This window comes from Diceros bicornis, chromosome 3, assembly GCF_020826845.1.
Source record: "Diceros bicornis minor isolate mBicDic1 chromosome 3, mDicBic1.mat.cur, whole genome shotgun sequence".
Classification (NCBI taxonomy): Eukaryota; Metazoa; Chordata; class Mammalia; order Perissodactyla; family Rhinocerotidae; genus Diceros; species Diceros bicornis.
The window spans coordinates 103,304,366-103,318,832 of NC_080742.1; the positions used below are offsets into that span (position 1 = coordinate 103,304,366).

General features: G+C 55.3%; 1 protein-coding gene across 1 annotated transcript in view; it reads right to left on the minus strand.

Annotated features, from left to right (window-relative positions):
- Positions 1–242: 242 nt before the first annotated feature.
- Positions 243–14,467, minus strand: part of VIPR2 (vasoactive intestinal peptide receptor 2) — a 75,953-nt gene continuing 61,728 nt past the window's right edge. Inside the window, exons 7-13 of the mRNA XM_058534337.1 lie at positions 9,257–9,407; positions 8,494–8,554; positions 6,967–7,036; positions 6,376–6,467; positions 2,993–3,122; positions 2,882–2,923; positions 243–1,395 (exon numbers count right to left, since the gene is read on the minus strand). Coding sequence (XP_058390320.1) covers positions 1,222–1,395; positions 2,882–2,923; positions 2,993–3,122; positions 6,376–6,467; positions 6,967–7,036; positions 8,494–8,554; positions 9,257–9,407 — 720 coding nt within the window. The 3' untranslated portion in view covers positions 243–1,221. The remainder of the gene's footprint in view (positions 1,396–2,881; positions 2,924–2,992; positions 3,123–6,375; positions 6,468–6,966; positions 7,037–8,493; positions 8,555–9,256; positions 9,408–14,467) is intronic.

Below are 14,467 nucleotides of genomic sequence, written 5' to 3' on the forward strand. Positions count from 1 at the left end.
CTCCCTCAGCCCCTCCCTGCCTGCCAGGCCCTGCTCCCCTCCGAGGGCCATCTCAATCATTGACACTGCGACCAGGGTAGATGATGCCTCAGAAAGAAGACTTCACGGCCTCATCTCTAAGGGGCCCAGTATCATAAACGGGGTGAGGAATCTGCACGGGGTCTGGGCTGCACGGAGCGCCCTGGACCGGTGTGGGTTTGCTCTCCTTCCGACCGCCCCCCCAACAGCCTCTCAGCCGCCCCCTCTCAGACCACTCCTCAGGTCCGCAAACATCAAAGGAACTAGAAGCCAGGACTGCAGTTTGCCAACATTGGACAGGAGTGCTCAACTCACTTTGATACTTTGTTAAAATAATTCTCCACTTAAATAGAAATGCCTTTAAGATTATTTTCATGAAAAAGAGAATAGGTTTCCACTCCCATCAGATAAAATGCCTGGTGTCACCCTGACGCCCAGGAGCCTGAAGCGTGGCCACAGGTCACCCAGTGGCCCTTGCTGAGCGCCCCTCTCGCCCCCGCGGGGTGAAGGGGCCTGAAGTGGCCCTGGAGGTGTCCGTCGAGCGGTGGAGGGGCCCCCACGAAGTGCAGAGGCTGACATGCCACCACCCGCAGTCACTACCCGACGCTCCTCTCCGCACTGTCCCTGGGCTGGGCCAGCCAGGGTGGTGCAGAAGCAGGGAGAAGAGAGCCCTGGACGGTGGTGTGGACAGGACCCGGGCATGTGGGGACTGGTGAGGCACCCGGGAGGGGGATCCACCTTGGCTTCCAGGAGTGGTTTCATGGAGGTCCTAATCTGGCTTCTACACGTCCTGCAGACGGAGGGCTACCTGTGGGCCCCGGGCAGGGAGGCCAGTGCTGCGGGTCATGCGGGGCAGGGCCCAGCGCCCTGCCGAGGACAGGCCCTGAGACTGGGAAACGCCCTTGTTTTCCTTCTGCAGCCGCTGGACCCACAATCTGGGCCACTGCAGCTAGTTTCAGGGACCACTTCGGTCTCCCCATTCTCTTCGAAAATGGGTCCACCTACACGGCCAAACAGCATTATAAACAAAATTACCTAAATGCTGGAGTGTAACAATAATTAGATTAAATTCCAGTCAGTTACGGTGTGACCCCAGTTCCACGGACGGGATAAGCAAAGACCAGCTGATTGAGTTGCTGCCGATTCACCGACCAGGGCACCTCGCCCCGCACCCCGCGGGCTCTGGGGGGGTCGGTCTGCACACTAGATGACCGAGGTCTCCGTCTGCAGGGCAGATGGGGCACAGGAACCTCGGTGGAACTGCAGGGCGCTCTCCGAGCCATTCCTCGAGAGGGAGGAGCTGTGGAGCCTGTAGTCCCGGCCGGAGGGCTGGCTGGGGCACAGGCTTCTCCATTTTCTTCTCAGCTCGCTCTGCACCTGGTAGGGGGCAACACGGGTGGTGTGGTCAGTGAACGGGTCAGCCTGGGACAGGAGCTCAGGTGCCTTCTAGAGAAAACACCCCGGGAGTGACCACTTCCCTCCACCCTTTCCTGGGTGTCAGGCTGTGGCCATCCCTCTACATCGGATCAGATGGGCTTGGGAAAGAGGGAGGAGGGACTGGAGGCCGAGAGAAAAGTGCTCAGACTGCGGAGCCCGAGGCTCTGAGATCTCCACTCCATGAGACAGAGGCTGATCTACCCAAACCCGAGAGGTTAACTTGTGTTTTCAGAAAAGAGCTTCCACAGGAGCTGGCAGCCCTTTGCATGGACAGTCTTGGTTCCACTCTCTCCCTCCCACGAGGGTGTTTCAGGAAAGGTTGGAAAGAGTGAGGAGAGGCAGGTGGAGGGGTCGCTCGCACAAACATGAGGATGGAGAACAGAGCAAGGAAGAGATGGCTCAGCTAATGGAAGACGTGCAGGGGGATATCCCAACGGAGCAGAGAGAAAGCCAGAGACAGCAGGGAGGGCCTGGGAGAGGGAAGAGCCGGGCCAGCTGGGAGCCTGCAGTCAGGGCGTCAGGTAGTGGTGGGAGAGCGCCAGGTTTGTGTCCCCCACCACCTCACAGCCACCTCCCTGTGCCCAGAACGGTCTCAGGCCTCCCCGGTCAGGCGCTGAGGGGTCTCCTGTCTGAGGAACCCCTGAAGGCAGAGGTGCCGCCGGGGACAGCAGCAAGCTCAGGCAGAAGAGATAATTAAACAGCGGGGGTGATGATGATGTTCCCGAGCTTGAAGTTTCCTGTTACTCCTACAGCTGCTGTTGTGGGGGAACTGCTAACAGAGGCGGAAGGAAGCCGACTGGGGAAAAGCATTCACGCTGGCGGAGGGGAGAGGAACCTGGAGAGCGTGAAGAGGTGCATGAAAGGAACAGAGAGGCGTCGGCCATGCACAGCTGGAAAGGCAACCACACGGGATGAAGTGATGGCGTACAGGAAATGAGCGACGGGCAGAGGGCACGGTGCATGAGGGACTCATGCCCGTACTTCCTGAGGAGCCTCTGGCAGCAGCTTCAGGAGCAGGTGCGTCTCCCCCTTCCCTCCTCCCCCTCTTGGTCTGCACGGCCCCTGTGTCGTGTCTGGGACACACAAGGGTCAAGGAGCGAGACAAGGCCCATGCAGAGTGGTGGGGTCCCTCTCACTACCCGATGGGGAGCTTTCCTGAGTGGGACCCGCACAGACTGGGCAATCCCGCTGCTGGGTGTGGAGAGGAGGCCCGTGCACGGCGCTGGCGGGTCGGCAGGAGGCTGGGCCAAGATGGTGCGGGAGGAGTGAGCATGGCCCTGGCTGCTGGGCCAAGAGAGCTGCGGACACGGGACAGCGGGGCTGACCGACAGGAGACCCAGGCTCTCGCTCCAGGTTGGGGAGTGCTTTAGGAAACCCCCACACACGCAACATCTGCACGTGGCTCTGAGGCTGACGAAGCACTTACTTCACTGTTGAGAAAGCAGTAGAGGACTGCCACCACCAGGCCCTGCGGGTGAGAAAGGCCGTCAGAGGCCGCCGCCAGCCCGGGGGGCGGGCCCAGCCCTCCTGCACGCACCTGGAACGATCCGAGGCACAGTTCGAACAGTATCTGGTATTTGGAGGAGATGCCAATGGGAAAGACGGCGAACACCATGTAGTGGACTCCGAACAGCGGGATGAGCAGCAGGGTGGACTTGGTCAGCCGCCTGCACCGGAGAGAGGAGACTGAGTGCGCCCGCACGCCCATGCCGTCAGGCACCAGCGACTGCCGGTCTCGCACGCGGGCCCAGGGCCTCACCGGGCTGAGCCTTGTTTCTCCTAAGTTTAAGTAATACACCCCACCCCGTTATGGGCAGAATGTGCAAACGTAGTGATGAAAACCACTTTTCCTCATGAAGCGGCATAGCTCTGTCTTGAGGAGTTGGCCAATCATGACAGTGGTCTGAGGGGTCCTACGGCCCCTGTCCCTGGCGGACAGTCAGGACCGGCACCGGTGTCTGAAGGACAGAGGCAAATTCTACTTGAGATGACAGGAGCAGGCTCAGCAGGGGTGAGGCCCCCGACACCAGCACGACAGAGTCCCTGCAGCCGGCTGTTGATAGGTCCCGGCCGATGATCCGTGCTCTACATCCCACAGATTCTGTGGAATCAGGGAATGATGTAATTTGTCCATCAAAGAGTCATCACCCTCCCTCACTAAAAAGCAGATTTTCTGCTCGTTGCATTTATGTGGCAAATGAAGGACCTGAATTCAATTCTACCCTCCCCAAGGCTGCATGAGTTATCCTGAGTCCCCTCCCCTCCGAGCAAAGGCACGTCATGGTTCTCTAAGTCAGCGCTTCTCCAGCCTCAGCTGCGCCAGAACTGCGTAGAGGTCATGTTAAAACGCAGACTGCTGGCCTCACCCTCAGCTCCCAGCTCTGCAAGTCTGGGGTTGGCCTGAGAATCTGCATTTCTACCAGGTTCCCAGAGATGTGGTGGCTGCTGTCTGGGAACCCCACTTTGAGAACTCTCATTGCTGCACGTCAGAATCACCTGCGGAGCTTTTACAACTCCTCAAGTGCAGACTTTCTCTTCATCCCACTGAATCAGGTCGCTGCAGGTGGGACCCGGCATCAGGAGGTGTACCATCTTCCCAAGTGATTCCAGTGTGGCCATATCCAACCCTTGCAACTCCAGCATGGTCTGTGGATCAGGAGCCCTGCGGTTGCTGGGGGCTCGTCAGGGTGCAGGATCTTGGCACCCCCAGGCACAGTCAGGCCCCCGGTGACGTGTGTGCACGACAAGGAACATCCAGCGGTCTCTCCAACCGCAGCCTTGTCCTGGAAACTCTGCATGGAGGGAGCTGAGGGACGAGGCCCCACTTTGCTCCTCTCCCACCTTCTCTTGTCAGTTGACCCCACCTAACACTTAGTAAGAAGTCTTCAATTTCTTTACATGTTTTTGAAGCACCGGCCTCAAACCTAGCAGTCAGAGCCTCGAACACAGAAATGTAGAAATTCTAGAAGAGTGTTCATTTCTCCCAATTTCCCTCACAAGAGAACACCACATCCTGTGGGGTTTACAACCAAGCAGAGTTTCCCCTGTTTCCCGGTGATCTGCACAGCACAAACCCCAGAAGCTGAGCTCACTCTGCAGCAGATGTGAGCAGCGCCTGAGCCCGGTCTGTGGGGAAGGCCGTCACCGACACCGCACTGCCGCTTGCAGACGGGCACACGGAACTTGGGGCTGTGGTGCACCTGTCCCATTTAACATCTCGGTTCACAATGAGCCTGTGAGTAAAAGCTGGGATCCTGCAGGGACCTGTGCCCTTTAGTTAAATGTTGGAGTGAGAACCTGCCCGGACTCCCATTATTAATACATCTGGAGGCTGCTATTGTGCTCGTCTCCAGGAAAGGGTTTCGGTGAGGCTAGACCCTGGGACCCTGTCCAGGGAGATTTGCTGCCACTGTCATGAGACAGTTCACAGAAAAGACGTCAAGATATAACCGCAGGGAGCGTCAGACGCTCTGCCTTCTTGTTGTCCTGGAAAAAGAGCAGATTCTATTACCCCACTTAATTTTGTTTCCAAAATAGAAGCGTCTGTCTCTAAGATCTCCCTAGCGAACACTCCCAAAGAATCCAGGGAAAAGGTCAGCATAGAAGCTAAACAGACCTGCAGAAAATCTAAAGTTCAGTCTGAAAGGCTACCGAGAACGTCCCGCCCCTGAGCCTCAGGCGCGGGTGGGTCCCAGGAGCCGGCCCCGCTCCTCACCTGAGCAGTAAAAACCTGCTCAGATGGTGCGGCCCAGACGGCTCTATCCTTTGTGGTCTGAGTGGAATCCCACCTCTAGGTCTGGCCTTGTGTGCAGCCTCCTCTAATGTGCGCCGGGCAGAGAAACCAATTCCTTGGACTTTATACACTCCAGGCCACAATTAGACATATCTGTTCACCAAACTCACACAATACTTACTGGTGCCAGGTGCTGAATGTTTTTCAAATATTAACTCAAAGAATCCTCATAACCTTACAGAAAGTATTATTATTTCCACTTTACAGGTAAGGACACTGGGGCACAGAGCATGTGGTCACCTCCCCCAGGCCTCCAGCTGGCATGTACACCCAGCATCAGGCTCCTGACCACGAGGGATGCTGCCTGTCCATCTCCCCAGGTCCCCCTGCTGTCTAAAGGAGGGAAGGGAAGCACACCCTGAGTGGGTTCCCCCCACACCCCCAACCCGTCAGGTGACCTGCCCAGGGTCATACAGCTCTCTGCGGCTGTGATTCCAACCCTGTCTGTCTGAGCCCAAGGCTCCCACCGGCTGGACCAGCCACTCCACACTAAACTAGTGTTTATTTTATACTCAAGTTGTGGACTTTATTTGTTCTTTATACATTCGTATAGACTCTTTAAGTTCCTTTAGAGAGTTCTCAGGGCCTCATTACTTAGCTGGATGACTATGGGTGACTTACTGAAGCTGCGTTCTCTTTCCCACTGAATGGGGAGGAGGACAACCATCGTCATGTAATCCTTCAGTCAATAAACATGAACTACTATTAAGTACGAGGCCCGGCATTAGGTGCCGGCATGCACCATGTAGTCTGATGGGGAAGAAAGAATTAAACATAAAATACAAATAATGTGTGGTCAAGGAGAAAAAGTAAGATTACAAGATAGGAAAGTGGACAGAACACTCCGGCGCATGCTCACTGCAGGAAATCCAGCCTCGAGGAAGGAGGGTCTCGCGGGGACAGTCGCCGCCAGTGCCCTCCCTTGGACAAGACTCTCCAGCTCTCACCCGACACACGCAGGTCCCTGCAATCAGCCAGGAGCACACTCCTGCGAGGACAGGAGGAACACTCGGCCACGTGCCGGGCACCAGACCCTCGCTCTCCACCGTGCCCTCGCCCCCTCACTCTCGGCTCCAGGCCGTGTGAGGTCTGAGGCTGCTCAGCACGGGATCTAAACTCATACTCACTTATACTGTGACTGGTCATTGCCGCCGACATCTGGGGTTGTCAACTTCTGCAGGAGAATTCGTATAATACTCACGAAAAGGACAAAATTGACCTGCACAGAGAGACAACACGTTTGTGCGTGACTTCCCTGCAAGGGAGGCGGGTGTGGCCAGGTATCTGCGGCTCCGCCCAGCCTGGTCGGCTTGTCGCCAGGACAGGGCTCCAGGCACTGCAGTTAGAGAAGTTCGCGAGCCCTGCCCGGCCTGGGTCTGCCCCCACATCAGAGCCGGGCATCGTCCCTTGGCTGCTTCATGTGTTTTATGACCCCGGCTGCGGCAGCGTGAGTAAATTGATTTTGAGAGGTGAAATCCGGCCCAGCCCTGACATCGCTTGGTCAGCCCGACTGATTCCTCTGCAGAGAACATGCTGCCCTCTTCACTGAGACTTCACCCAGAAGGCCGGCTGAGTCCATGGTGGAGGGTGCGAGGTTCTTGTCTGCGAAGGAGGACTGAGCAGGATGTGGCCACCTATATTTAACCCCGGACAAGGGGCTCGCTCTCCGCCCAAGTGTGCAACCCCCGGGGAACTCCAGTTTCACAGAGATTACTCACTATGATAGAAATTAGGATTGGTGTTCGGATGACCCACCAGGGAACACTGTGGTCGTTGGTGTCCCAGCAACTATGGAGAAGAGAGGGAAAATCAGAAATCAGGTCACTCCCGGTCCATCTACAAACCAGGGGCACGAGGATGAGCGTGCTGCCTGTGGACTCGCCCGAACCGGCTCGCACAACGCCGGCCCCTCTCCCTCCCACCCCCAAGCCATTTCACTCGGCTTGTTCCAGGGTCCCTCCTGAGCGCGTTGCTCCACTCAACGGCACCATCGCTCTGCACTTAGAAATCTTGATGAGCCCGTCTCTATCGAGTGATTCTGTTTCATTTTATCTTCTCGACATGATAGTCTGCGGATGGAGGTGAAATGAAGGCATCACCCCAGAAGCTGGGAGAAGGGGCAGATCAAATCTCACGAAAACCCCATAACTTGGGAGTTGGTGCAGCTCACACTTGTTCCAGCCAACATCAAAAAAGGGAAGTTTTCTCTGGAAAATTAGTTTCCCCTCACCTCCCAAATGGCTTGTATTTGTATCTTGAATAAAGGATTAAAATGTCTTCAGAATAACTGAGGCAGGTGCAGCTAGGAATGTTTGTCTAGTGCTGTTTTCATCTCTGATTTTCAGTGTAAGGGCGGACCCCAGCAGGCAGCTGGGACAGGATGCTGTACAATACCGCCGTCACTCCCTCGGCCCCCACACCCCAAGGGGGGCTCTACAGCTCCCTACCCTGTCCTTGGATCCTTGAAGTTTCTGCAACAGGATGTGGAGCCTTTGGAACCCGCAGGGCCCTGAGGAGCCTTCTGGCCGATGCTGTCTCAGCCCCCGGCCACCCCACAGGTGCCTGGGGGTGTGAGCCAGCCGGGCTGAGGCCAGAAGAACCACCACGTGAGTCAGCGCACAGAAGCACACCCAACCAAGGGATGATTTAAGCCACCGAGTTTCGGGTGGTGTGTGACTAGTCGTGTGTAACCTGCAGGCCCCGAGAACCCTGTGTGAGGCGCAGCACTCGTGCTGGGAACTCTGGTGCCCAGGTCTGTGGCCATGGTCTGGCTCATGGTCCACACAGAGCAGAGGGGCTCCCAGGGCTGCTCACGCTGCTCTCTCTGCTCAGGATGAGTTCGCGGGAGAGAACACTCCCTCAGAGGGCTGTCCTGCAGCCTCTTCAACCTGATCTCCACCGGGTCCCCTCTCCACACTCGGCTCAGCAGACAACACAAGCCCCTGCTTGGTTCCCTTTTGTGACACTTCTCCTCGTCCTAAGAAGCTACTCCCGTTTCTGCCTGGTTTATCCCCGTCTCAGCCCACCACAAGACCTGGTTCAGTTCCCGTCTCTCACTCGGGTCTTCCCACATGCTCCAACCCCAAGGGAGTTTGACGCTTCCCATCTATGGGGTGGTCAAGTGCTGTCTGTGTCACTCTCACTTGGCTGCAAATGCTGCCTTCTAACCAGGCAGGAAGCTTCCCAAAGACACAGATGCAGGAGCTCTGGCCCATAGAGAGGAGAGGGACGGACACAGCACTCACCCCGTGTCTTCCAGGGAGAGCCTGGCCGCAGTCCATGCCCCGATGCAGACTGTGGGGATGCCTGCGGAGAGACACCTGGTTACCCATGGCCCTGAGTACACTAACCTGTACAGCCCTGCAGGGACACAGTGTGCGCCTTGATGAGCCAGTGTCGTCAAGGACGAGGGCTTTCTGATGAAAAGATTAGGTGGAAACTCTTCATAATATACAGGTTTATGCTCGGGCCTTATTAAGCAGTGAAGGTAATTAAATATTTGTTTGAAATTTGTGTTTGAAAGCTAAACCTTCACGGCCTGAAGCTCGTCCTTGTGCGTGGCGAGTGCTGTTGCTGAAGTCAGGAGGGGGTGTTCACTGACGTGGCAACAGCCGTCCCTCAGCTTGACACCCCTGTCCAACGCTGGCTCCTGCAAGGCTCCTGCTAACTGGCGCGTGATCAGGACCTCAAGAGGGAAGGATTCCTGCTCCTTCTCCTCTTAGGCCTTTCTTTCTGACTTTCCCACCATTGGGGGATATTCAAGGAATGGGAGTTTAGATCAGTTTTAAACTAGGCTCCTGGTTCCCAGAAGTAGTCAAGTGTTGGCGGTAGGAACCTCCAGTTGTCCTGGCAAAGCTCTTCCTAATCTGACCTGAAGTGCACCCAACAGGAGCAGCAAAACGTTTTTCTGAGCTGAGAAAGCCTACATTTATAGGTCAGAGGGGTTTGTGGGGTGGCAGACAGGGCATCGGGCACGCACGGGAGGTTGGCAGGGAGGTGAGTCCTTACCCCATCCAATCAGGAGATAGGCCACGAAGCGTCGGCTGGGGGAGAATATGGCCACCAGGAGGGTGTGGAGGTACAGCCCTTCCACCAGGAGCCAGTAGAAGTTGGCCATGATGCAGTACTGGAAGAGCACCAGGCTCAGCTTGCAGCCCACCTGGAACGTCAGAGAAGAGCAAGAGAACGTGGCCCCTGAAGATGAAAATGGTTCAGGCAGGCAGAGCTGCTGCAGCACCCAACACACTCATATTCCTGTAAGAACCTAGGACACCCTGACACCGAGGTGTTGGCTGCAGACCTGTGCTGCGTCAGAGCGAGGCCCTTGTCCTCCGCCACACCCCGAGTCTGAACTTGCTGGAAGACAAACGGGGGACGAGGCAGAAGCACCCAGCCGTCCCCGAGTGTCACGTGCTGGACCATGAGGTTTCAGGAGGCTTGCCTGACCTCCCCTCCGGTCCTCTCCACCTCTTCTCATCGTCCTGCATCCTCGTCCCCGCTCACTCCCCTTTCCTTCTCTCTGTTCTTCCTTGCTGTCCTCTCTCAACAAGAGATGAGAAAATAAAGGGGAAAACAAGAGAAACCTAGCAAATCAACAATACCCCCTGGAATTTTGAAAAGGGTTTCAAAGGGAAAAAAATTACGTATTAATAAAACAAATAATAGTATTTTAATCTCTCAGACTTTCATATAACTAAAAGTACCAGGTATTTCAAGTTCATGAGCAAACATGAAATTGCTGGTTTTAATCACTAAGTTTACACAGTGTGCTGGAAAAGAACGCACTTCATTCTATTCTCCTTCCGTATCTTTGCAGCCTTCCCTCAAAAAAAATATATAGGTGGATATACTTATATACTCATACATATGGATAGATATACTTTTATATATATGTGGCTATATTTATATATATGGATAGATATATGTGGGGTGGATATACTTACACATATGTGGATACACTTGTATATGTGGGGTGCATATACAGATATATACATAGACATACTTCTATATACATAAGCATGTGGATATATGTGGACATACTTTTATGTGTGTGGATACTTATATCTACATTTGGGGTGGATACACAAATATACATGTGTAGATATACTTACATATACGGGGTGGATATATGTACACATACATATTTGGGGTGGACGTGCTAACGGCAAACTCATGGCAGCCCTTTAAGCCGGCCCCGGGCTGTGAGGAGCTTCAACATGGCAGCCCACATAACCTAGAACCTGCCTCTCCGCCTCTCCGCTCTCCTACCCCGGCCCTGCTCTTGTTCCCTTTCCTAAGACGAGAGGTTCAGTTTATCTTCCCGAGGTGCTGCACAGACACTGGTTACTGTTTATTGATGTGAGTGCAGATCCCCAGTGCCGGGAGTGGGGTCTGGCTCGTGGAAGCCACCCAGTGAACACTGTGACATGGGCCACTGTCAGTGGAAAGATGCAGATAATGACACAACTGTGAAACAGGAGAACTAACTTCACTAGACTTTCGACTTATCACCGCTTGTCTGGACAGTCACAGAAATCATGTAGGGTGTGGAGGAGGACGCACTCTGTGCCCACTGGGCGGGCAAAGCTGTGAAAATCCACGTCCTGCCTGACGGAGCAGGAGGGACATCCTGCACACAGAGGTGTCAGTTGTTTCGGCCTTCTGAAAGCAATCCAGCAATACTTATAATGTAAAACACACAAGCGCTTTGATCCAACAGTTTCACGCCTGAGTTCCACAGACAGAAATGAGAACACAGACTATGAAGACGCATGTGCAGTGATGTTTGTGGTGGTAAAACCTAGGTGTGCCGCTATTGGTGGAACCGTTAAATAAACCATGTCACACCACACGCTACTGTGCCACCTCAAAGGAAATACTGACACACCGTTGACCTGGAGGATTTCCATGATGTCCTGCTGAATGAGGAGAAAAGACGCAGAAAAAGTGTGTCTAAGACGATTCCTTTTTCTTGGTAAAACGGTGAAAACGCTGCATTTCTTTCTGTTGCTCATTCACACCAACACACTCCGTGAGGACAGGAGGTCTGGGGAGTGACATTCTCTGCTGACCTAGTCTTTCAGCGGTGGTTTCAATCCGCGTCCCTCAGAGTGGAGGGGTGAGAGGGTGGGCGGGCCACTCGGGGGCCCCGGGGCCTGCAGCTGCCCAGACAGCACACCACACGGACAGCCGGGGAGGAGACCCGCCAAGGCCAGGGGGCTGTTAGCAGCAGGTCCCCACCCAGATGTGTCCCCTGGTCTGGGAGCCTCCTACCACCGCACAGAGCTGGGCGCTGAGGGGAATGAGCCTTGCTTTCGGCGGGGGCTCCTGCTGAAGGCCGATTTCTAGGTGGTCATCTGGTTGTTCGTTTTCTCTAGACTAGAGTATGCTTTTCCACGGGAGTGAGATAAAAACCAAACAAAACAGCAGAAAGAGGGAGGAAGCCACATGTGCGCGGGGGCCGGGGGCCGGGGGGACAGGGGCTCTGTCTCCTGTTCAGCTTTACGACCTCACACAAGACATCTGGCTCCTTCGAGGCCCAGCTCCTCGGGAAAGTCACACCCACTTCCAGGGTCGTCAAAGGCACACTTAGTAACACCCTGGAAATGCCTGTCCACCCCAGGCCCCGCAGGAGTGTAGGGCATTCCCCTAGTCCCTGGAAGACTTACGGCATCTGTAGTCACTGGTTAAGAGCAAGAAACACAAGATGTTTTATTTAAATGTGTGAAAATACCATGAAGCAGACAGCCATGGGGCTGGGGACAGTGAGTGAGCCCTTGCTGAGTGCAGTGAACGGCCGTCGCATGTCCACGGCAATGCCCACTTGTGTGGTTGCACGTGTGTCCTGTGTCTACAGCTGCAGTGCACTTGAGGACACGGGGCTCCCACAGCACCTCGCCAAGCCCCAAACCAGCTGTCCCTGCGGGGATGGATCCAAACATGGGACGGAACAGAGTCTGAAAGCGTGTTTGTGTGTGCACGTGTACGTGTGTGCACGTGTGTGCTTGTGCGTCCCTGTGTGTGTACGCGGGTGCCTGTGTCTGCACACGTATGCCTGTTTGTGCACGTGCATGAACTTGTGAACCTGTGTGTGCACGTGTGAACCTGTGTGTGCATGTGTGTGTGCTTGTGCATCCCTGAGTGTGTATGTGGGTGCCTGTGTGTGTCTGCACATGTACACCTGTTTGTGCATGTCCATGCACACGTGAACCTGTGTGCACGTGTGTGCTTGTGCATCCATGTGTGTACACGGGTGCCTCTGTGTGTCTGCACACGTACACCTGTTTTTGCATGTGTGTGCATGTGTGAACGTGGATGGGCTCTCCCTCACTGTGCTCTGCTCACTTTCCTCCAGACCCTCTGCCGTTCTGACCTGGGCTGTGGGCTGATACGGCAGTTCAGCGCACCCAGGACCCTCTGGGATGTGTGGACCCTCAGCCTGACCTCCAGCCTGTATCTCTGGCTCCCATCCTGACCCCGGCCCCCTGGGGCAGCAGGCAGTGGCCAGGTCAGAGTTTAGCTTTGGACTGGGCACATCCCTGTTTAGAGGTTTCGGCCTCACCGCAGAGCTCACGGCTGCCGTGTACATCCCCAGCCCCCCTGGCAGGCGGGACTCAGGCTCTCAGGGAGTGCCTTGGAAAGCCCGTGGCTGGGGTTTGAGCATCCTCGTAGACCCTACATGCCATCTGCTCTGGCCTCTGTGAGAATAAACTGCCTGTGTGTCCCCCTCCCCTCGGGCAGCCCGGGGAACCCTCAGACGAGAAGACATACTGAGCCCAGGAGAAATGCCCGGCCAGGCCACGTGGGAAGAGGCGTGGCAGGGGGAACCCTTCTCTTGAAAGGAGACAGACTCTGTCACGTTCTTGGCTCCTCCAAGGGTCTTGAGGAAAAGACCCCTGTATCTCTTTGGGGAGCTGCCCCAGGTGTTCTGCTTGGGAGAATAACGCGGGTTTGTCTAAACCGGGAACAAAAACGTCCAAGAGATGCAGCTGAAGGGAAGGAGGTTCTCTCGTGTTCCTCTCGCTGAGGTTTGTTTCTGGCTAATTGACACAAACCTCGGCATGCTCTAGGGGACAGTAAAGGGAAGACCTTGTTCTCCTCTCCCACCCCCACTCTCCCCCGCCTCATGCGTCCTTTCCTCCCTCCTGTTTTCTGTCCCCATCTTTCTCCCGTCCTGAGTCCTTCTTTCCTCTGTTGGTACAGGACTCTCGGTGACATCTGGTGCCAGGGGGTGCATCTGGGACCCTCCCCTCCACTCTCACAGCTCTGGGGACCAGAGGGCTCCTGCGTCTGCTCCCTCCTTCCCCAACTGCAGTCCTCAGAACTTGCTGGAAATGCAACACTGGCCCTCTTTGCAGGGCGTCCACGGTTTGAGCCGTGACGCAGCACCATCAGCCCATCGCGCTGTGAGCTGTGAGACTGGCAGGTTGCTGGGTCCCCTGAGCCCAGAGTCCTCATTTGCAAAACGGGCGAATTGCTCTCTTAGGTCACTAGGCACTCACCAACAGTGTCCCCGCAAACAGCCTGGCTCTTGGAAGAGACTCACACATGGTTGGGGAGTCAGTGATTCCCAGTGTAGGGCGGTGGGGTAGGGCTGGGGTGATGGCAGGGCAGGGTCACTACACCTGCTGCCCCAGGTTTCCACTGCTCCTCGACCCTCAGTGAGGAGAGTTGAGAGCACTGCTCCGGTCAAATGCCTGGTGTTTGTGGGCCCAGCAGGGTCACTAGGTCCTTTAATAAAGAGCTAAGGAAGGAGGGCTTAGAGCTTGGAGACCCAGAGAAGTGATGGAGGGCCCGGCATGCCCCCGGTTCATGGCGTGGGGGGTCACCCTTGTGCGCACGGAGGACTCCTGCCCCAGTGGCCCCAATGTCCACTTGGGGGTGGGGATTTGCCAAGTGAAGGATCTTGTTGTTAATTTCATCACAGCAGGCTCCTGTTATTAATTTAATCCACATGCATCATGGGCTGATTATCCCCAGGATTATATTTACCTGCAGGCCTATGACACAGCTGATGTTCTGTGGTATTACAAAGGGCTTTACTATCTTAAAACTAAATTAATTCAAATCTGTTCAGTCCAGAGCAATGGTGCCAGCAGATGACTCCATCCATTTGGAATCTGAGAGGAGAGCCAACATCCTGGCTCCTTACGGATGAGAGGAGCCAACCTCAGAAGCTACCATCAAATTAAGAGTGAGGAACCAGAACCCAAAGGCCTG